The sequence below is a fragment of the Crassostrea angulata genome, chromosome 4 (assembly GCF_025612915.1).
Source record: "Crassostrea angulata isolate pt1a10 chromosome 4, ASM2561291v2, whole genome shotgun sequence".
Classification (NCBI taxonomy): domain Eukaryota; kingdom Metazoa; phylum Mollusca; class Bivalvia; order Ostreida; family Ostreidae; genus Magallana; species Magallana angulata.
In genome coordinates this window covers 10,753,939-10,779,416 of record NC_069114.1, presented here as the reverse complement: position 1 = coordinate 10,779,416, position 25,478 = coordinate 10,753,939, and the positions used below count along the sequence as shown (strand labels likewise).

The window sequence follows — 25,478 nt, the reverse complement described above, 5'->3', positions numbered from 1 at the left end:
GATAGTTATATTTAAACAAACATAACAAGCATAATATCTTGAATTACTTTATTAACATGAAAGCATGTCATGTGTGATCTGGTTTGATTTAAATTGTTATATATCTCTCGTCAGCCTCTACACTCATAATATTGTTTCCACTTGGTACATGTACTCTGCTGCACACTCTGTACCTTTTATATACCATCTGTAAAATCTGAGTTTAAACAACTTCTGTACGTTAATCTAAACGTGTAATTTAAATATGTCGTCGATCTTTCGGAAACAACAACTGTTAGAAAAAGCTTCATCGGATATTATAAACGTGAAATGGTTGCTTCGTATAATAGGACTCATAAGATACTAGTTGGTAGGTGTTTAGCATATCATTACGGTATACCACACATACGTAGGTCAAATGTTCATATATGTAACAAACTAAGTATATTTTTTTTTTATTAAAGAAATAAGTTATAATATCATGATAGTAACTATATCAATTGCAATCCAAAGTATTATATACTACATTAATACTCTCGAAGCCGGAAAGCTGAGGCAGGTAAAATGGCCGGTTTGTATATGTATATAACATTGTATATCTTTACAATTGGGAAGATTAAGTTTTATAACTAAAACAAAGCCTGATCTAGATTCTGAACTGAACAACGAGCATTATATCTGTCAAGATCTATGTAAACGTTCGCACCTGGTATTTAAATAACCACGTGATCGTGACACGGGTAGAAACTGACTAGAAACAGTAAACAAATGGAATCCATAATATTGGATTGTGACATTTACAAGTCTGACAGTGACTCCTAGGTAAGCAGAAAATACTCACAATTTAGCTTAATGTTACAACAACTCTCTCCCAATGCAAACGTTTTGTACTGTTTGCTCATTGCTGACGATTTCAGCTCTTTGTAACAAACTTCTAAACCAAATTTTCAATAGTGTCGAAGTCGAATATAATAGTTCATTATACTTAACATATACTTTGTACATTTTAGCAACAAAACTAACTCTGAATTAAATTAAGAAAAATAAAACACATTACAGAACAACTGCTAACCTTAATTTCAGAAGATAGGTAGATTATCAATGAATATGAAATGTGTATATTCTTCAACTATTCCCCAAAAAATCACGCTTAAAATAAAACAATGCAACAGATTTTAAATGATCCGGGTGTTTCAGTTTTGTGGTAATTGTAAAGCTGTCTGACAAACTGTTCCTTACTGTAAGTGTTTTTCCTCAGTGTTCAGGAAGTAAAAAATGTTTATTTATATGTACAGAATGAGAACTGTTTACTTGAGTATGCCGTAAAATAATTCCGTATGAATTGTCTGGTCATTCTTAGATAGAGGAGGGGTAGGCAAAAGAGAGAAATAGGTACCGACAACACATACCTATGTATAGATTGGTACAAAAGAATGGTTTTGATAAACTATGTAAACTTCAAAGCGAGCCGCTAGGGTGATTTTAAACAATTGTTTTTACTCATCTACGTCAGAAATGCTACAACAATTGAATTGGATGCCTCTTGCAGATTACTTTATGTACAGAACAATTATTCATGTTTTTAAAGTTTTACATGATTTAACTTCAAATTATCTTTTAATTTTGAAAAATTACGACTGTACTCATTGGGTGCCTTATTTTTTAAATAAAGTTACTATTTCAAATTTCATACTGAGCAGGTATACTGTAGTATTTTTTTTCTTTTTTGTTCAAGTTGTTTTGCATTGTTTTTACTGTAAGTAGAGAGTTACATGCATTAGAGTTCTTTCCTTTTCAAGAGTCAATTGTTTTAATAGACAAGACAAGTATTCTAAAATTTTATGTAATTTTACGGCCGAATTGGACCCAAGTTTTTCCTGTTTTGCTAATAATGTTTATTCTTTTTTTATTTGCAGTTAATTTAAAGCTTGTAAAAGGGGAAACACGTCATGGAACAGCAGTATTTTGCCCGTGTTGTTGTTCGATGCACCCTTTGTAAAACGTGTGTAGCCCCAATGTACTGTGAACAATGTCATTCAAATCTATGTGAAGATTGTGGGAAAAAGCATTCTTGTAAAATACATAATATTGTGCCACTAAAACAGTATTTAACCAGTCCGAACCAACTGAAGTGTAAACAACACTCAGATAAACAATGTCAAAATTACTGTGAACAATGTGATGTACCTATGTGTGTACAGTGTGAATTGTCGAAAGAACATTTAGGACATAAGCAGGTTGGCTTCCTCAAAAAGTCTGAAACCAAAAAAGAAATTTTAGAGAGAGACTTAAAAGAGCTAGAACACATCATATATCCTAGATATCAGCATATCGTATCTGATATTAAAAGTCAGAAAGCAGATCTTTGTATTAATTCACAGAGGTTAATAACGGATTTAGATAATCGAGGAAAAGTTTGGCACAAAGAAATAGACAGCATTATCAGTAATCTTAAATCTGAAATTTCGGAAACAAATTCGAAGCACATGGCTTTTCTTGATACACATGAAAATAAAACAACACCTACACTTTTTCAAATCAAGCAGGTAATTGCTGACATCAAGAAAATCCTCGATTCAAAAGATGTTAGTCTTTTCTCTGAGTACAAATCAAGGAATGCCGAATTCATCAATTTGCCACATAAGGTCAACATGTCTTTACCATGCTTTACTTTTCCAAAAATAAACAGAGATCGGCTGGTTGAACAGTTTGGTTTTCTGTCAGCATTATCTTTTACAACGGAGGAACAAGACAACAGCATACCGACCCAGGGAGCCGAATCAATTCCCCAAGACGGGTCGCTGATAGGTGTACCCCAGGTCATTTCAGATATAGACACAAAAATAGGAAGTATATACAGCATGGCCTGTTTAAATGATTCGGAAATATGGACACGTGGATTCGGCAACATAATGCATTTATACAATATAAACGGGGAACTAGTAAAAGAAATTCAAACAAAATCAGGAAAACATCCAAAAGACTTATCACTGACAAGGTGTGGCAATTTAGTTTATACAGATGTTGATGATAGAAGTGTAAACATAGTGGAAAATGCACAGATACAGACAGTAATAAAACTGAGTGGCTGGATACCTTGCTGTGTTTGTTGTACCTCCTCTGATGACCTTTTGGTTTCCATGGAAATCGATGATGAAGATGAAGAAGATTTTGATTATGATGACGAATATAACGACACGATAACAAAAGTTGTTCGTTACACAGGCTCCATTGAGAAACAAAGTATTCAGTTCAATGAAAAGGGAAAGCCCCTTTATTCATCTGGTGGTTCAATCGTGGAAAACAAGAACCTAGATATCTGTGTTGCTGATAATGTAGCCGGTGCAGTGGTAGTGGTTAATCAGGATGGGAAACTTCGGTTTTCGTACAAAGGCCCTCCCTCAACGGCCGAGAAATCATTCTATCCAAGCGGCATCGCCACAGACAGCCAAAGTCGTATCCTGACAGCAGACCCTTGGAACCACAATATCCACATCCTGGATCAGGACGGACAGTTCCTCTGCTTCATTACTAACTGTGGTTTAGAAGATCCATCTAGTTTATGTGTGGACACAAGCGACCATGTCTTTGTGGCTGGAATTTTCACACGTAAAGTGAAAAAAATCAGATATTACAACTAAATAACTAAATGCATGAAATATGCAACACAGGTTATATAAAAAAAACATGATCATGTTGGAAGCAAACATAATTTATGAGCTTTTACAAATATATTTTTATCAACTAATGCATCGAGATGGGATTTGTCATAGGGAAAAATGCTTACAATAAAGCTTACAATAAGTTCATATTTGGGTTTGTTTAGTTCTTTTAATACACGATCACGATAGCAAACTACAGTAGTTTTTGTGGAAAAAAGTCTACACTTACGATAGATACATAGATAGATGGATATTGATAGATGAATGGATGAATGGATGGATGGATGGATGGATGGATGGATGGATGGATGGATGGATGGATGGATGGATAGATAGATAGATTGATTGATTGATTTGTTATATTCTGTAGTATATTCTCAGTATATTACTCTATGTAAACAAATAGTCATTAATTGTAATATTGACCAGTCAATAAGTTTTTTTTTTTAATATTGACCGGCTAGGAATAATATCTAGAGAATATTCACTCTTATTAAACTAATTGCATCTGATTTGTTGATTCGTAAACGGAGACGTGAATAAATCTTTGCGACTCCAAAACAAGTTGACGTCATAACAGGCAATCAGTCAGGACAAGTAAACAACGGACGCGCAATCCAACGGTTTGCTATCATAACTGATATATGGATTTGCGAATTATTGTGAAGTAAAATCAGGTAAAACATCTTTAGCTTACCTCCTACGGACGGTAGAGTATCACCAGTGACCTTTTAATGCCGACGATATTTTGGAAATGAACTTTGCGGAAAATTGAATGTTGAACCGAGAAAATAACGGCGATCTGTTTTCAAAGCATTTTTTTGGGTTGGGACAAATAAATTGCCCTCCGGTTAGCGTTGGGCAATTTTTTGTCCCTCGGGGGCTAATATAATCAATGTTGTGTTATATATATATATATATGTTGTGTTATATTCATATATATATATATATATATATATATATATATATATATATATATATATATATATATATATATATATATATATATATATATATATATATATAAGAAGAAGAAAAAACATTGCAATAACTCTCAAATTGACATATACCTGCCAATAGTGAATGATATATAGATATATATAAAGCACATGGAAATTCACTTTTTATTGGAGCTCCACCGCGCCCCGACCGAGGCTTGAACTCATGACCTCTGGAACCCATTCTCCTAGCAGTGAGCGGCCACTGCTCATATATTTTCTTACCTACCTATGATATTTTTTTTAAAGAAAACCAGTCCTACAGACGAATTTTAACTTCTTTATATAACAAAAGGCACCTAAACATATATTACAGTATTGATCAGATCAAACAGAAAGTACACCCCAACTGAAGCTCCATCCCTGCGAATGTGTTCGGAATGTTTTCTTTATCCTTGCTAAGTATATAATAAATCCAGAATTGCCCGAATGAAAGTTCACGAGACTTCGCCGAGATTTGTCAAGTTCCTGTTAAATTTCGAGCGGAAGAATAAGTGTTCGGATAATATTCTCAAAATACAAATGTACTGGTCGTTTTTCACATCATATCCTACTTAGATTTTTGAGATGTATGTCTTATTCCACTATCTAGCGGTTATTTATATTAAACGATAATATTCAGAACAGAGTTATCGTTCGTGTTCAACCACGTGTAGAATGGTTGAAAATGTAAACATTGGGTTGCTTAATAAAAACATAGCCATGTTTGATGCTTGTGGTGTGCAATACCATGTTTTAAAAAAAATAATGAGTGTCTGTTTTGCATAGAAACTTAGTATATCGATCCATTTTCAAAGAACATTCTGCATGAAATAGTATAGTCCGTTTCACTATTTATGCTATTACTAGGTCAGGCGCGGATCGAAAATTAATCCTCAGGGGGGATCTCCACAAGCATGTTAACTGTTGCAACAGCAGAGAAAAACTATTTTTTGTATTGTCGTATTTATTTCTAGAACACATTTTATCCATCAATTAATGAAGATAAAGTTTAAAATCAATAAACCTCTACATTTCATATTTGACTACAAAGTACCTAGATTCTATGAAATAGAATATAAACACGAGGCATGATTTTTACTGCGAAACTGAAAGGGTCAAATGAAATCACGTAGTCTAAAATTTAAATGACAATAACATTCGCAGGGATGTACTCGAAGTAAAGGCCGAGTGGAATATTTAAACAATTATTTCAATAGGGACTGTATTTTATTAGTGATTGCAAAGATATTCTTATGATGAGATACATTTCCAACCGCTATTGAAATACTTCACATATTTTACATTTTTTATGACCATATTGACCCCTTACCCAGGTGCTATAATTTTCACATTTGTGGAAAAGATCTTCATGGACATCATAAAAATGCATTCATTTTTTTCCTCAGATGTGTGGGAGAAAAGAAGAAGATTTTCTATATAAGATTTAATGCATATTTACTACGAGGGTTGTCCCAAAATAATGTAGACAGGACACATAATTTATAATCTGTTCATTGCAATTTCATTGGACTTTTATGTTTTCTTCAATGACCCTTTTGCAAACAATGCTGAAAAGTTCAAATCTGTACTCTATTTATTTCTTGAGAAATTGAATAATTAGTAAGATCAAGTTTTGACAGGCGGCGCAATGTGCGACGTCGAAAATATTTCCAGTTTTACGTTGTTGCTAAACCCTCCACATCGTTCACGATTACATTTACGTTTTATTTCCGAAAATTTCTTAGAAAAAATACTATCTTTGAACATGTACCCTGAGTGCACATTCAACATAAACTTCTGTTTTTTTGAAAAAATATTTATAAGTACAAACGATCTGTCGGCTCCAAACTTGCCCTGCATTACTTGTTGTCTAACGTCCGTCTTGCCGAAATGTGTCGTTTGAACATTTTGACGTCCATTGATATCGTTCGGAGTTTCTTTTTTCCACTTATTGTCTTCAATGACCCTTTTGCAAACAATGCTGAAAAGTTCAAATCTGTACTCTATTTATTTCTTGAGAAATTGAATAATTAGTAAGATCAAGTTTTGACAGGCGGCGTAATGTGCGACGTCGAAAATATTTCCAGTTTTACGTTGTTGTTAAACCCTCCACATCGTTCACGATTACATTTACGTTTTATTTCCGAAAATTTCTTAGAAAAAATACTATCTTTGAACATGCACACTGAGTGCACATTCAACATAAACTTCTGGTTTTTTGAAAAAATATTTATAAGTACAAACGATCTGTCGGCTCCAAACTTGCCCTGCATTACTTGTTGTCTAACGTCCGTCTTGCCGAAATGTGTCGTTTGAACATTTTGACGTCCATTGATATCGTTCGGAGTTTCTTTTTTCCACTTATTGTCATCATACTTGTTCAAATATTTTCAATGTTGTTTAACTACTTATTCACAAAACGCATTTCTCATCGATTTTGTTAATTTATTTTACTTCCAAAGCCGCTTAGGATTTATTTCATGGTCTTTACAAAATTGTATCAGTTACTGCTGCGCCGCCTTAAACGCTGACATCTTCATTTTATTACGAGTTAACTTTTCAACTTGTCACAAAACGCGCTATAAAATATTTAAAAGTTTTGTTATAGCCAAAACATTTTCTGAGTAAATAATAGAATTATTATCAAATATCACTGTATGTTTTATTTGAATTTTTCATTCGAAAAGTACTTTTCCTCGCAATTTTCATTTCACTATGTTGATTTTATCTTTTTGCTATTAACACTGCGCCGCATGTCGAATTTCTGATCTAACATGCTTTCAGTTCACTTATTTAATCTCAAACAATGTTTGATTTTAAAACATTATTTGAATGCAAATTTCTTAAACCCTTTGTGGCACAAATTTCATCTTTCTTTGTCTTCGATTAACTGAATAACGCCACTTGTCTACGCTATTTTGGGACAACCCTCGTATATGGCTATATTGGCCACGTCTTAAGGTCTAACCCCTGTTCTTGGAGTAGGTAATTTTACAATTAAGGTAGAGGAGTTCGTGAACATTATAACCATGCATTCAGTTTTAAACAAATAAATATGAGAGTAGAGAAGATTTTCCAAAATTTCACACATTTATTTTATTGCCATTATGGCCCATCAAGGGCCTTAACCCCTGACCCAGGATCCATAAATTTCATAATTTTGGAATAAAGAGCTTCATGGGCATCATAACCAGGCGTGCATTTTTTTCCTCACATGTGTGGGAGTAGAAAAACAGATTTTGGAGATGTTCGCTCTTTTTCATATTTTGCCCCGCCTATGACGCCTAGGGGGTGGTAGAGCCATTAATTTTACAATTTAGATTCATCTTACCATAAGATGTTTCACACTAAAAATGGCTACAATTGTTTTTTGTATTCTTAATAAGTAAAATTTTATAATAAAAAAATTCATAGTTACTAATGTTAAATTGTTAACGAACGACGCACGACAACGGACGAAAGCCAATAGAAATAGGTCACTTTAGGGACTCAGAAGAACTAAATATTATACGAATTACAAATCCATCAGTCCTCATAATTTGAGAATTACTATGGTTTGTGTATATTGACTTGCTAATAGAAACTGCCCAATATCTAGAATACTTTAATTTGAAGCCTATATTTTGTGGGTGTCGCATTGCCCTCTGCCAGATTGAAATACTGATAATTGAAACTCTATGTTTGGAAAACACTAGAGACGGCTTTTGCCAAAATCACCAACAATCCCAGTTTCTTAACAAGCTGCAAAACATAGTTTTGATAAAGAAGAGGTGTTTTGTCTCTACTGACCGTCAACCAATCGTGTAGGTTTATGAAAACTAGGTTGGACATTTTCCTTATTGTGCTGCAAGAACTGCCAATATTTTTGTGAAGACCAGGCTCCGGGATCATGAACCTGTCTTAAATTTAAGTTAGAATTTTGTCTTAAATCTAAGATTTAGACTTGGTTAAGATTGCTTACTTAAGTGGATCACAAAACGATCGAAGAAAAAAATTAGCTAAGATTTGTCTTAGCTAAACTTCATAGTAACTCGCGCGATTTTTCGACAGAATTTGTTAAAAGTGGAACTCTTCTTCGTTTAAAGATTCCTATCGGCTGCATCGTTAACATTATCATATATTACAAAGTTTAAAAAATTATGTTTAAAAGATGCTTCACACAAATATTAGCATAGTTTCGAACTGGATAACATATGTCAGTCATTATACAGACTTTCACTTTAACAGAGGGAAATAACTTCAATAGCAAGTCCACAAAGGGGAAAACCCTAGACTATAAATAAAAAAACCGGAGGACGAGGGAGCCGCCTTCTTTGCAGATCATTTCTTCTTAAAAATCCAACGAGTGTCGCCATGTTGAACTTACTTAGTAACAGTCTATAAACTTAAGTCTGCCTAATAGCAGTCTTAATATTTAAGACAATATTTCAGACTTAACCCTAAGTCATTTTTTGTGATCCACTTTAAGAACAATCTTAATTTAAGTGCAAATTCATTGACTTAAGTCTGACTTAAGATTTAAGACAGATTCATGATCCTGGAGCCAGAACAAAGTCCTTGGGGTATTGCTCGAAATTTTTATCGTAGATAAGTCTGGAAATTTGTGTGATTTGGAATGCAAAAATAGGCATCTATCAGATTCAGAAAGACAGCGAATCCCCCCCCCCCCAACCTTTTTTGATGCATTCATAATATGACATAGATTTGGAAGTTTTTAAGTGCATGGGGTTCTCTAAAGAATTAAAAATAAATCAGGTCAGCTCAACTTCAGGTCATTTCAAATTTTCAGATCTTTCATAGTTTTGAGTAAATAATTGATGTGGATGTCATTTCATATATTTTTCTACCACATTTTACATGGAAATATAATAAATAAACACTAAAGTCATTTTATTTGACGCAGAACATAGAAATTCAAAGATATCACTTATATAATAGTTCATTTCATTCAGGTCTTTAGTGTTTCAGGCTCCGGGATCATGAATCTCTCTTAAATCTTAAGTCAGACTTAAGTCAATAAATTTGCACTTAAATTTTAAGATTGTTCTTAAAGTGGATCACAAAAAAAATGACTTAGAGTTAAGTTTGAAATATTGTCTTAAATCTTAAGACTGCTATTAGGCAGACTTAAGTATGTAGATTGTTACTAAGTAAGTTCAAAATGGCGACACTCGTTTGATTTTTAAGAAGAAATGATCAGCAAAGAAGGCGGCTCCCTCGTCCTCGGGTTTTTTATTTATAGTCTAGGGTTTTCCCTTTGTTGACTTGCTATTGAAGTCATTTCCCTTTGTTAAAGTGAAAGTGTGTAAACACGTCTGTATTATGTACAATAACTGACATGTTATCCAGTAAGAAACTATGCTTATATTTGTGTGAAGCATCTTTTAAATATAAAGTTTTAACTTTCTGATATATGATAATGTTTACGGTGCAGCCGATAGGAATCTCCAAACGAAGAAGAGTTACAATTTTAACAAATACGGTCAAAAAATCGCGTGATATTTAAGCTAAGACAAACCTTAGCTAATTTTTTCTTAGATCATTTTGTGATCCACAATCTTAACTAAGTCGAAATCTTAGATTTAAGACAAAATTCTAACTTAAATTTAAGACAGTTTCATGATCCTGGAGCCTGGTCTTTAGTATGTCCCGTATACCGATCCTGATACATTGTTTGGAAAAAAAATGAAAAACTCCGACGTTTTCCGAATATATTATGATCTCGATAAAACGCGTCTAACACGTAAAATATTTAAAGGCATAAAACACATTTCTACATGCAAATTTACTTTTAATTCTTAAAAAGACATGAAAAAAACAATCCCGCAGAAACGCAGTTACAATATGTAAATGTATATCAAATAACGGATCACCTTCTGGCGGCCCGTTATAACTGAGTGGTGAATAAAATACATGTAGCTTGGTAAACTTGTTTCTTTGAATTTTACAAGTAGTTGAATTATAAACTCTTCCCTTAGAGTTTGTAATATGCATAGATCTCGAGTGATAGAAGAGCACTTTCTATGGAATGATAACAAACTTACCCCTACCTGGGAATTGGTATTCACAGACTAACTGTAACTCCCTATATAACTTACTTCCCAGGAGGTTAAATCTATCTTGGGCCCCCAGAGGTTCTCCTGGAAAAAGAGTACCTTCTACTTTCTTATCCAGTAAGAAATTAAAAGTATCTTTGCCTGATAATTCAAGGTAAAACACGCGTCTATTAATATGCTGAACTTTGCGGGTTTATGATTCTCAACTAAATCGGCTTTCTTTTCCTACCAAATTCATTTGAGTTCCTATTATCTCTATTCTTGAAATTCTTATTATGCTTCTTTGACGTATTGTAAACGTTTTGAGTTTCTCTTGCATCTCGTAAATTCTCGTAAATTCTCTGACGATGGATGGAGAGATTCAAAGTACTGTCCATTAAACAACTGGCTGCCAAAAATAGCGAGTTTCAGAATTTCTTTCTCTGTTGCTTTGCTGATAAAATATAAATATCCTAAATATCCCAAATTAGTGAACACAATTATATATTCAAAACAAATTTCAGATTATTTTCTTTAATAGCAGCTGTTCTTCTGAATGGTGTGGCTTACAGAGATTGCACGTACTTTGCTCTAATATACATGTGTAATGCACTGGAAGTGCTTGGAACTTGTGACAGATATCGTGTTTACTTGTCTTTACTGTCTTGTTTACCCTAAATGTCGAAAACTCAGAGGACAATCTTAAGGAGGTTGGCACCTGAATTAATAGTAATGTCAATCATCTAAAAACCACTGGGATATAAAGATGGGGACCTAAAATGTTCATTTATTTTATATGTGATCCAGGTCACATGCCATTTTTTTTAGAAATATGGGGCCCCAAAAAGAAATGATAATATTCTGAAATCATCGCTGAAAGTCGGCACGAAAATTGATTATTTGAAGAAATCAAACAAAAATTTATAGCTTGAACTATTATTTAATTATGATGTCAATAAAGTAGGAAGTTGAACACATGACAATAAAAGTAACATCTAAGTAAAATTTTTAAAAACCTTGCTTCACTGGTGGCATTAAATGCCAGTACATAATAAACTCAACAACAGATGTTAAGATTGTCACACAATTTTGGAGTAATCAAATTTTAACGCAAATAAAAAATATAATAATTATGTCATATCTCCAAATCTTTGCATTTATAGACAAATATTTAATGTCACGTGCAAAAGTTAAAATGAGTACGGGTCACATCTCAAAACTTTTAAATAGTGTTGAATTATTATAATTCGTGGTGGCTCAATTTTCGTGGTATTCATGGGTAGCTATCCCCTTCTTATTAACGTCCTCAACGAAAATAAATTTAGAAAGAGTTATTTTTCTTTCTGAAACTGTAAACCTACGCATCCACGAAATCACACCCCCACCAATAAGTGAAAACCCCATGATCCACGAAAATTGGCCTCCACGAAAGTAAATGTTGCCACATTATGGCATGAATTATAGGCAAAAACTGGAGTTTTTTTCTTGACTTTTATGAAAAAAAGTTAAATATGCCAAAACATATCAATTGAAATATCAAAATACTGTTCAGATACATGTATGTTTTTCAGATCAATATGAATATATTGTCATACACAAACTCTCTCTGGAAGTTTGGTATGCATTGAAAAGGAGGAAGTTAAAGTCACGGTACTTTTAAAACTATTGAGTTATGAAAATTGTTTATTTTCTTCTTGAAAACTTCTTGAAAACACAAAATATAATCCTAACTTAATTCTGTAAAAATGTATTTTTTAAGAAACAAATTTATTCAATATGGTTTATTTGTCATTGTAAAATATATATAAGTGACATAGTTTTGGATTAGGCGGACACCTTCATAAAGCCACAGTGACTTTGATAAATACATGTAGCTTCTTTTTTTTTCTTTTTTTTTTTATTAAATTTTTATTGTCATTTTCAAAATTATTACAAGGAATTCAAAAAGACAAAGCAAATATTTATTGGCACTCACACACCCTTTCATACACTTGCACACATAAATATCAGAAACACATTCTAATTGTTTACAGGAGAATTAAATTTCAAAAATATTTTTCCAGTTTGACCATTGTTTGTCAAATTTTAACATTTCACATGATTTAATTGATATGTATCTTTCAACCTTATATTTGAAAAAGATATGTTGTAATAGTCCCTTTAAGTGAGGGATCTTTTTTTGTTTCAAACAGTTAAAAATATAGTGTTTGGTATACAAAATTATAAAGTTTACAACTTTGTTACCCTGATTTAGAGGTATTTCACCAAATATTACATTATTAACATTAAATCCAATTCTATTTGTAGTTTTACAATAGATATGCATGCTGAGTTTATTCCATAATGGCAGTATTTCTAAACATTTAATAAATACATGTTGAATTGTTTCTACATCTTCTTTGCAAAAAGAACAACAATCATCAGTGCTTACATTGATTTTTTTAAGATAGTATTTTGTAGGCAACATTCTGAAAAAAATTCTGTACTGAAGCCATTGTACTGAGGTATCAGCACTTGTTTTAAAACATACTTTAAAGAACTCTTTAACAGAAACATTAATTACTAGTTGCATGGATAGTTCAGTGTTCCATTTCTGAATGGAACTTTGTATAATATCTTTACTATTAATAAGATTGTACAAGATTTTCGAACATTTTTCAAACAGTAAAACATACTCAAAGTAAAATGGAATGTATGGATAGTAATATTTTCTAACATCAGATCTTTTTTTAGACTGAGATCTAAGGAAACTAGATATTGCATTAATAACACTGTTGTATAGCATTGTACATACAGTCTATAATTTTGTGCAAAATCATGCTGTTTCAAAAACTGACCATCTTCATTTAGAAAGTCACCTATAGTTTTAATACCATGTTCATACCAATTATAAACAATGATAGGTTTATTACCAACACATATATTTGTATTGTACCAGATTGGCATAGCACATACATTTGTTGTAGATAATGAATAGTCAATTGTTCTTAAAACTTTTAACCATTAGTGTAAAACATCTTTCCAAAAATTATTACTATGATTTATTATGTTTTGTACATATTTGTCACCAAAGTCTAACAAATGCTTTACCACTTTGTTGCCATGAATGTCTAAAAATATATCCGTCCATGGTTTGTTATCTTTTGTTAACCTCTTTATCCATGAACATTTTAATGACACTAAAAAATTGTTAATATCCAACATTTTAATACCACCTTTTAAGTAGTCTTGAGTAATGAGTTGTCTCTTGACTTTATCTATTTTTGAATTCCATATAAATTCATAAAAAAGATTGGTAAGGGAAGAAATAATTTCTTTATCTGGACTTGGTAAGGAAATAAAAAGGTGATTGAGTTTTGCAAGAAGTAATGTTTTAACTACAGTAACTCGACCGAAAGGAGTAAGAATTCTCCTTTTCCACTGTTGTATTAAAGCTTTGATTTTAGGTATTTGAACACTATAGTTTAGACTAACAATTTTTTCTAACTCAACAGAGAATTCTATTCCCAGCAGATTGAATTTTGTACAACCCCACTCCAGTTTCCATCTTGTATGATGGTATACTTGTTTAGAAAATTTTTTTGAACCTATCCACACAATTTTTGTTTTTGAACTATTTATCTGCAATCCTGAAAAAGTTGAAAAAAAATCTATGGTATCCAGAGCAGCAAAAAGGGATTCTGAAGAACCATCAAGCACCAAGGTTGTGTCGTCAGCATATTGGGATATTTTATGTTCTTTTCCATTGGCTACAATGCCTCTAATATTTACATTTTGTTTAATAAGGATAGCTAATATTTCTGCACAAAGAATAAAAAGATATGGGGCAATCGGGTTGCCTTGTCTACAACCTCTATATATAGGAAATTGTTCAGATATCACACCACACTGTAAAACAGAAGCTGTGATCTTTGTGTTTAGGATTTTTATCCAAGTGATTATATTTTCACCGAAACCAAAATATTTTAAAACTTTGTAAATAAATTTCCAGGATATAGAATCAAAAGCTTTCTCAAAATCTATGAGCACCAGTAAACCAGGTATATTTTTAGACTCAGTGAAGGATAATAAATCATAGACAAACCTAGTATTTTCACCAATATAACGACCCTTAATGAAGCCAGATTGGGTTTCCGATATTAAAAAATCTAAGGAGGATTTAATTCTATAACTAAGCACCCTGAAATAAGTTTATAGAAAACATTCAAAAGAGTAATTGGGCGCCAGTGTTTTAAAAATTGCCTAGGTTTGTCACCTTTTGGAAGACATGTAATGATTCCAAGTCTTTGCGATATGGGCAGCTCACTATTAGCAAAAATATGATTAACGGCTAAAACAATATGGTCTTTGAGATCCCTCCAGAAAAACTTAAAATTCTACTGTAAAGCCGTCACTTCCCGGTGATTTGTTGTTTTTCATATTTTTTAAAACAGTAAGTATTTCATTCTCAGATATACTACTCTCTAAAACTTTTAGAGGTGTTTTTGTCCAACTTTGGAACCCCCAAATTTTGTATTAAATCCTTTAAGTTGCTATCTATGGTATCTGAATCTTTGCTAGCATAAAGGGTTTTATAAAAAGTTCTGACCTGATCTAAGATTTCAAACTGATCATAAATAGTTTTATCATCAATTTCTACTTTTTTTTTATAGTTTTATTCAAAAAATTTCGCGATTCTAAAGAACAAAAATATTTGCTAGGCTTTTCCCCTTCTTCAACCCATTTTGCTCGTGATCTAATGATATGACCCTGTAATTTTTCTTTCCTAAACCTTTCGAGTTTCAACTTCTTTTCCTCTAAAAGATCCAAATCTATGTTACACATTGCCTCAATAGTTTCAATTTCTTCAAGCAAGATTTTTTCAAATTTATCTCTCTCTTTTTTCTTGTATGATGAGTATGAAATAGTGATGCTCCGAATTTCCATGAGAAGATTTTCAAGAAATAAGCTATGATTTTGAAAAATATTTAGATTGTTACCTTGTAAATATAGATTATGTACTTCAAAAATAGTTTTTTTCACTTTTTCAACATATATTTGATCTGTTAGAAGACTGTTGTTGAACTTCCAAAGCCCTCGACCTCTTGAAAATTTATTAAATTTCAGCTCTAAAACCACAGCTGAATGATCAGATCTATACCCAGGCTTAGTAGAGAACTTTTCTACCATATTTGTTAAACTTTCTGATATTAAAATGTAGTCCAAGCGACTTTGCTTCAGAGGATTTTTTTTTCGGTATGTATAGATTCTTCTGTCAGGATGAAGAATTTTAAAGTAATCAACTAACTGAAGATCTTTCATAATATCTAATACCTTTTCTCTGGCTTTTGGGTTATTAATGTTACAATAATTGAATGTATCCACCTTTGGGTTCAAAACAAGATTAAAATCCCCACATAATATAAAATAGTCATTGTCTAAATTCAAAAAAGGTATCTCTAACTTTTTCATAAAAACCCGGATTATCTGCATTTGGGCCATATATATTTATTAAAGTAACATGATTGTCTTCAATGGTAGTATCAATAGCCAATAAGTTTCCATCGTCGTCCCTCATTTCATTGTGTATTTTAAACTCAAAATTTTTATTAAAAAAATACTGACACCCCTAGAATTTGACTTAAAAGAATTAAAGATACATTTATAACCCCACTGAGTTTCAATAAGTGGCTCAATATCACGTATAAAATGGGTGTCTTGTAAACACAAGATAGAGTAGCCTTGTTTTTTGTAATAATTAAGTACATCTTGTCTTTTTGAGCTCGTAGCTAAGCCCTGACAGTTTACAGACGCTATTCTTATGAGGTCAGCCATTTCTAACAATCACAAAACGAAAAAAAAATAGAAAATAAATGTCATGAAAAATTGACAGACATTTATGTTGTATATATAACTCTTCGTTCACTTGAACACATTGAGACTGTAGACAAACAAGGTTGACTATATAAGAAATTTACCTGTAGTTTAATGGTAGTGAAATAGTGAGGTAAACTGGTATTTGGTAGTAAAGACGATAAACACAACACGACATTCATACACACACACTCACACGCTAATATGCACATTTCGATCCCGATCACAAAAGGTCCAAGTTTCGTTTCCAGATCCCGATCTTAACGATTGGAAAAACTGCTCCGCTGTTCCTCATGACGATGTTTGACTTTATCTGACACCTTGTCCAAGATGTCGAATCGATGCCTCTTCCCACCGTGGTCCTCCGCGAATACATGTAGCTTCTTCTATAGTAACTTAAAAAACGAATATTGGCATCCGGCAAATGCTTCCACTGCGCACACATTCCGCTTGCATAAGTAGTTCTTATAAAAACTTGAAGTTTGGTTTAGTATTTATAACATTTTACGCAGTTTTGTTTCAATTCCTTTACCTTAAGAGATGCAAACATACATAAAATACAGTTCGACCTGTTAATTCAAGAATGCACATTTTGTCTCACGCGTAAAAATTCCGATCGAAAGATTCATTCAGTAATGCAGTTGACCTCGGTGAACTGACCACAATCATAAGAAGACGCTCCATGAATTGACCTCGATCAGTTGATGTTGCATAATAGTAGCTAGGAAGACGGCTTGATTTATAAACAAGGTTACGTATAATGCGACCACAATAGCAAGTCATGGTGGCATTTAGTGTTTTTCAGTCGCATTAAATTATTTTAATACAACTCTCTCTTTGTATACATGTTAACTAATGCTCTTTGAAGAGCCCTACTCGGTATTCTGGAGAAGAAGAAGAAGATACATTAACATTTAATAATTACGTTAAAAATATAAAACTAGACAAGGAGTTTACGAACAGCTTTCCCCAACTTGATTTCGAAATTAAATTTGTTGACGGTTTATAATGATGAAATTATGGTGTACAGATTCAAAATATTCTATATTTTGTAAAAACACAGTACTTTTTTAATTATTTTACATCAAACTGATCATGTTGATTGTTTCTAGGTATCAATATATCATTATTGCCTATCAATCCTTTAAAAGGAATACTTGTTCTCTTTCATGCGGATTTAAAAGTGGCTATCATTTCTAAAAATAGCTTGTGTTAGTTCAATAAAGCCAGGTTTGTTGAGATAAAAAAGATTGTCTGTCAGATTTTAAAGTCAACTAATCAAACCCTCCTCCCCCTCCCGTCAAATTGTGAAATGTGTAATGTAATGCAATTGTAAAATTAATGGGACAATTTTTTCAAGATATTTCATTGATTCGTTGGAATATGATTTCGTGGATTTATAATTTTTTTTTTATAGATTACGATGAGTCTCATACATGTAACTGCTTTGATAAATAAATCAATTGCTAAGGATACATGTAATCTGACGAAAGTTCAACAAAAATCATTTACTTCAAATTATAATGAGTCCACAATTAATACACAGATGAAACAGGTTTGTTGACTTACATATTTAAACTGAGTGTTTACACTAATGACTTGTAATGTTCATCCAAGAGAATCTTTTAGAAATACGAGCTATATGCTAAAATCCTTTCAAATACATTTTCTCTTTGAGATAATGCTTCATATTTCAGAAATACCATACATCCGGTAATTTTCACGACTATCTAATTGTTGCTTTTGTCGCAATCTTTTTTAAATCGCAGTTTTATATGAGCAGAAAGGACGAAGTGCGGTTTTATGCAATTTTTGCCCCCCTAAATCAAAGTTTTAGAAAGAGCTTTAAAATAAGGTGAAAGATAGTTAAAATCATATTGGAAATAAAGGTGTAAAAGGTTATCACCACAGTGACGTCATAATGTAGAAATGACGTCATGAATATTGCATTATATTGATAAATTGATGTTTTGTAGCAAAATATAGGTGTTTTCCGATGGTTTTTCGACTGGGAAACATCGAGCGCAGGCTTGCTCAAGTACCATATTTTAGTATAATGTGTATAACTATCTGAAGAAAAATATATGTTAAAATCGCACTTGAGCAGACCTGCGCTCTATACTTCCGAATGCAAAATAAAGAGCAAAAATGAGAATATTTTCATTTGTTTGCAAATTTGCGGGATTTGGGCCATTTAGGTGACGTCATATATACACAGCGAAAGAGCAATGATGACTAAAATCATTATAATAGTTATAGGCACCCTCTATACAATAATTTGTAAAGATTTTATTTTTATACGATACTATTTAAAAATTGGTTGAAATCGGGGGTAGATATTTGACCATACCGCACATAGTCCTTTTGTATTATTTTCCATAAAAAACTTTTTAATCACAAAAAAGACTGACGTGAACTAAATATGCAACGCATTTTCCCCACTTTCGTAAATTGTGTGACACGCAAAAAAAAACCCATATATACGGTATGAGAGAAACCCATTCCATCGAGTTAATTTTTTAACGCTTCTTGATGGTAAAAAATTATAGTTAATGATACCATATTTAATAGAGATATTTGAGGTAAGCTTGTATTTGTACGTGTTTTCAATGGAAACTAAAAATAGAGATATTTGAGGTAAGCTTGTATTTGTACGTGTTTTCAATGGAAACTAAAAATCCACAAACTACTTTTACTTAATTGGAGTAGGTCCGTTCTCTTGATTAATATCGCTGTTTGAAAGATTTCAGAGAGTTTTAATTTTCAATATGCATATATTATGATTTACAAGGTCGTTCAAATCACGCAGATGACAAACGTTGGCTACACAACGATATTTAGCTATAAAATCTTGATCTGACTTGATAAATTAAAAGATTGCTCTAAAATAAATATCCTAAGATAGATTTGCATGATTTTAATTTTCACTTCTACTTGAAAAGTAAATTTAACGCATCTACTCAAGCTTTGACTATGATTCGTCAAAAAGAAGAGTAACTGTAGCTATTTGCTATTTTTACGAATAAATGATAATAAAGAAATTGTATGATTTATTTTTGACAACCTGTCTCTCTATTCACACCCAAATAATCACATACTTACTATAATAATGAATCGTTAGGGACGGCATTTAAACAAAGACCAAATTTTGCAATCGGTTAATATAAAATTCTTTCCGACGAATTAAAAGGTTTATACTAAAAAATACTCAAAATCTTTACAGCTAAATTGTTTTTTCTTTTTATTACGCATAACTTTTACTAGAAATGGACGTTAAAAGATAAAATATCAAATTTAAAGTCTTGATTTTTTTAAAACTTATATTTTGTAGCTGAAAAAATTACCAATAAATATAAAATTGTTTTCCAATTTAATTGATAACTGATAACTTATTACAATGGTTCCGAATGAGTAACGGGTTAGATATTGCCGTTACAAATTATCGGTACATTTTGAAACTTTAGAACCTCCTGATTTTACATGATTGATGTATAAAAATAAATTGGATATATATGTTTAAAGCTAAACACACCTCAGCACATTTTCACCATGTGTGTAGTAGAACATATTTGAAAACAACAACACTAAGGTATCGGAGAAAGAGAGATGGAGGGAAATGGGGAGAAAAAGAGAGATAGGCATCAGAACATATACTTTCAAGCGTCCGATGAAAGCAACATGAAACAGAACGGATAACTGATGGTCAATTCGTCAGAAAAAAAAATCAAAATTTTAACTGGAATTAAATAAAGAGAAAAGATCTTTATCAATCACTTGAAGCAACATTTTAAATTACTGAACATGACAAACACAAATATTCTAATTTATTCTTACTCTCTGTCAGTGTTTTTTCCCTTCTAATTTAATCAATGTTGACATCTCACAACTTTTTTATAACTGCCTGAAACATTTTGTCAAAGAGACTGTAGATGTATGGATTTGCTGCACTGTTTATTAAATATGTCGTCCAAAGCAAAATAAGAAGGTTGACTTTAAGGTCACTTTACTCTTCATGAAACCATAAAAAATTATGGAACGCCATAGCTGCCTTATGTGGCTATTTTATGTGAAGATGGTGCTTAGTTATATTATGATGTGATTTTTTCATGTGAAGATGGTGCTTTATTATTTAAAGATGGTGCTTTTTTAAGTGATAAAGCACCACTTTTATATAATAAAGCACCATCATCATATAATAAAGCTCCATCTTTATATAATAAAACACCACCTTCATATGTTAAAGCACCATCTTCATATAATAAAGCACCATCTTCATATAATAAAGCACCACCTTCATATTATAAAGCACCATCTTCAAATGTGATAACCAGAGCATAATATAATAAAGCACCATCTTCACATGAGATAGCCACATAAGGCAGCTATGCCTATGGCGTTCATAGAGAACTGTCTCGAAGTTTGTTGTATACCATTACCGCTAAATCAGTGAAGGAATGTACACAATAAACATGACGATAAACATAACAATGTACATCACTGAAATGACTAAGGCCTTGTTACGGCTAGTGGTAGAACCTCCTGGTGAGGGTTGTCATCTCTGTTCAATCGAGATCTGCTCGTCAAATGATGTATATTTTGATGTTGCTCTTTTTGTTTGCATTTAGAACTTACGCTTTGAATCTCAATTTCATTCATCTTGCTATCATTACTTTTAACTCAAAAATCATTGTTCATTGAAATGTCATCATTGTTCTTAATTTATCATAACTGCTTTCACGTCCTTTATGTTGTTTCAAATGGCTATGTAGCCCAACAGCGGAGTTGATATTTTTGCTTGAAAGATTGCAATGGTTTCTAGATTGTTTTGCAGGGTGCTTGAACTTTGCAGAACGTCGAGTTTTGGTGCAAATGACAAATGCTATTTTCAAGTTTACGAACATAACATAGAAAAATACACCTATAGTACCACAACCTACAATAAGGGAATGAAGAACGTCAAATGTTGGACTCGAATGTCTTGAAAATACGCAAACAGATCCTTGAATAGAACTGTTATATGTTGAAGGTATTTGTAATAGAACAACCCCGCTTGTCGCAAATACGGGACAGTTAAAAATTGCTGTGACCCCAACAATGGTTTTACGGTGATCCAATTTGTCTCTCTGTCAATTGGGTTTTTTTTCTATCTGACAAACCATTCGATATCTATTTAAGGTATTTTGCAAACAATATAAAAATGAAAACACTTTTAATCCCACAGATTGTGAAATATAGACCTTTGCACATTACATCTGAGAAGAAAATGACACTAAGGCAGAGACGAATGAGTATACACTCAGGCAGATAAAACAAGACTGGCAAGAAAATCCACAAAGGCTGGGATCGGAATGAAGAACCGACCTTTTCCAGAAATCATCTTTTTCCAGTAAATTACGAGAACAGTCGCATTGTCTATATTTCCAGTAATACAATACACTAAAGTGATTGCAAAAGTTGGTGTTGGAGTCCGGATAATTGATAGATTCCACGTTTCCAACCCAGCTGCCGCCATCCTCAGGAAATTCAAAAGTAAAGCTTCAACACAAAGTAATTAAGCCTTAAATCGAAATCGATTGCCTTAGATTAAATTGTTGCAAATAAATTTAACACGTTAAAGTAATTATGTTTTATTAAGTTATTTGTTTTATCCTGTCAGTGCTCAGCACTAGAATTTAGACGGTGCCACTGGCCTGGACATATATAACTAAAATGGTAAAATAACACTTATAAAATCGATGCCTTCCTCCCGCTATGGCACAATGTCCAAAAATGTTTCTTCTACATTTGAGGAAAACGAACAACATATTTTTTTCTTAAAGAAAACGGAGACCAACTGTCAACATATATCTACTTTTAAAAGGAAACGGAAATCAAATGGTTTAGATTTCCTCTTCAGGAACTCAAACGTGAAAATATTGAAATACAAATATTCATGCATGTCTTAAGACTTCTTTAAAATTCATGATAGAAAACTAACCCTTTGTACTAATGCAAAACTCATTTTTCATACAATATTGAAAAAAAAATAAGAATATCAATGTATATTGTATATACTTCTCATTGAAGAAAATTATATAATTTTATTATAAACATGTTTGTGAAAAAATGATTAACTGTGATAGTATAAAAACCTTTAATGTTAGCAGTACATAGTATGTTTAACTGAAAACAGGTGTTAAACAGGATGAAACATAAATTGAGCTGTATCAATGTTAAGTGTACTAGAATCAAGACACATACAAACAAGTTTTACGACCTCCAGTGTAATTATTTTACAAGTTCACTGATGATAAATTTTTTTGCACACAAGCTTGGCAATATTCCATTTCTTACTTAACTTCCCGTATCCAATATATAACACAAACTCCAAGATACATTGATGAAATTATCTTTTATTAGAAATTACGGCAGACAATTATAAAAGATAAACAAATCAATTAAAAGGGTGATTACTCTTACACAATACCTCACGTATAAAACCACAATACTTTGATTTCCCCAGTGTAATAAATTACATAAATATTCAAAAAAACAATCCAATATTAAAGTGATAACACTGTGCAGAAAAGGTTGCAGACAAAAGATGCCAAATGTTTTGAAATTGGAAGCCATCTAACAATGGAAAAATATGTACAGATAACGTTATGTCAGTAAAATCTATGAAAACAAAAAAAAAATATGAAGCAATTAATTTAAGTATTCAATGCTTTATTTATGTTTTCATACAGATGTCTATTGGTATGAAACATTGTGTGTCGCCGCTATAAAGCCATTATATACGCTCTTAGTTAGAGATAGCAAACATACGAGGAACAGCCATAATAACATGTTATTTAGTTAGCTTCTACGAACAAAAATATAGTACCAGAAACTTTATGGAGAAAAATCTTTTAATTAAGGAGTATATATATATATATATATATATATATATATATATATATATATATATATATATATATATATATATATATATATATATATATATATATATATATATATATATATATATATATATATGGTATTTCAAAAGTACACATTAAATTGGTTATGTAGGATTGAAAGTTTCATTTAATCTTAAAAATTAAATACAATCAAAACACGCAAATACGTTTATTTTTGTGCCCACGTCGCATGGATTAGCAAAGTGTATTCATAGAAAACTGAACGTCGCAGATTTCCAATGCAAACATAAGGGAAAATATACACTGAATGTAAATATACAGGAGTAGAATAAATATCACGGGTGGTTGTTGGGCGAGAAACTCGAAAAACTCCACTGTCTACGATCAAATATGTCACAAAAAGTGACGTACATTAATCGGAGCACTCTCCCTCTCTAATGGCTGCTATAATTCCCCTATTGATAGGACAAAATCTTAAGCAAAAACACAATACGGATAAAAACGGATATTTTGAAATTAAACTATTATACAAGTAAAAATTCTAATTGCATCTTTATTTAAAAATTCGTTTTGCAGAATTTATTGCAATATTTCGTTCAAACTGTGAATAACATAACTGACAATAACTGACCTGTTATTACTTTTTATAAAACGACTTAAGGAAATAGGCTAATGTTCTGATTACTTTAGCCAATCAATTTCCGGAATGACTCCGAGTATCATTTTCTTTATTTTCCGCCTTTTCTTTTGGGTTAGCGTGATTTTACTGAAACAATAATGATGTTGATTGATACTCTGAAGGGGTGTGTTTTCAAAATTTAAAGAACAAGAAATCATCTTGACGCAAGCGTCAAATGGGCCGCAAAAATATAATTGTTGTATGAATCATTGGTTGTTTACATAAAAACACACCACAAAGAAGAAAATAAAAGTTGGTTGTAATAAAGTTTATGGTAAATTTAAATATACTTTCAGCAGCTTATTTGGAAGTTTAACATTTTACTATTATCATAATGAATCGAGTTCGTTACTGTAAGCATTTCTAACGGTAATTGTTTGATCATTGCCATAGTATGAAGCAATGGAAAACACTTTGATTTGTACAATACAAAGTTCAACTCATCATTTTTCTCTTGGAGATTATGTATTTCAAACCATTTTGTTGCATTGTAACCACATGATAAAATAGAAATTGATTAGTTCAAATTTTCCAGTCAATTCAAATTTTCATTTCTGTCATATTTTTGCGTAAATAATTGATATGGATGTAATTTCATAATATTTTCTACCACATTTTACATGGAAATATAAAAAAATATACACACACAGTCATTTTATTCGACACGGCACATAGAAATTCAAACATATCATTTATATAAAATTTAATGATTTTCAGGTCTTTAGTATTTCACGTCTTTAGTATGTCCCGCATACCGATCCCGATGCAGAATGAAGAACTCCGGAATTTTCCGAATATGTTATAGTCTCGATGAAAACGCGCCAAACAAGACAATCTACTAAGTATGACCTATTTTTCATTTACGAGTAAAACACAAAATATGTGATATTTTTTAAAAGGCATAAAACATATCTCTACATGCAAATTTACTTTTAATTCATAACAATATTCATAATATTAAATCTATTAAAAAAAGAACTATCCCGCAGAAACGCAGTAACAATATTTAAATGTGTATCAAATAACGGACCGCCTTCCGGCGGCCCGTAATAAAACAAGCGAAAACCTACCTATTTGATTAAGCTTATATTTAGACACGGTTCTTATATTCATTTATAAATGAGAAAAAAAAAATTCAACCCTATTAAGTTAAATATGCCGTCTGCTTTTGCCGATCAAAATCCTATAATTAATGCACCCCTGCGAATGTTATTGTCATTTAAATTTAGACCACGTAGTTTTATTTGACTCTTTTAACTTCGTGGTATAAATCGCGCCTCGTGTTATTAGTCTATTTTCAAGAATCTAGGTACTTGTACATGTAGTCAAATATAAAATCTAGACGTTTATTGATTTAAAACTAATTAATTGTCATTAATTGGTGGTTT

The 25,478-nt window shown here is 31.9% G+C and overlaps 1 protein-coding gene and 1 pseudogene across 1 annotated transcript; one reads left to right on the top strand and one right to left on the bottom strand.

The window, feature by feature from the left end:
* The first annotated feature begins 717 nt into the window (after positions 1-717).
* LOC128181182 (uncharacterized) lies at positions 718-3,782 on the top strand. The gene is made up of 2 exons (XM_052849486.1): positions 718-801; positions 1,896-3,782. Exon 2 carries the CDS (start codon positions 1,929-1,931, stop codon positions 3,618-3,620), a length of 1,692 nt encoding a protein of 563 aa, XP_052705446.1. The 5' UTR covers positions 718-801; positions 1,896-1,928; the 3' UTR covers positions 3,621-3,782.
* A 16,607-nt stretch (positions 3,783-20,389) lies between these two features.
* Positions 20,390-21,668, bottom strand: LOC128180673 (uncharacterized; annotated as a pseudogene).
* Positions 21,669-25,478: the final 3,810 nt, after the last annotated feature.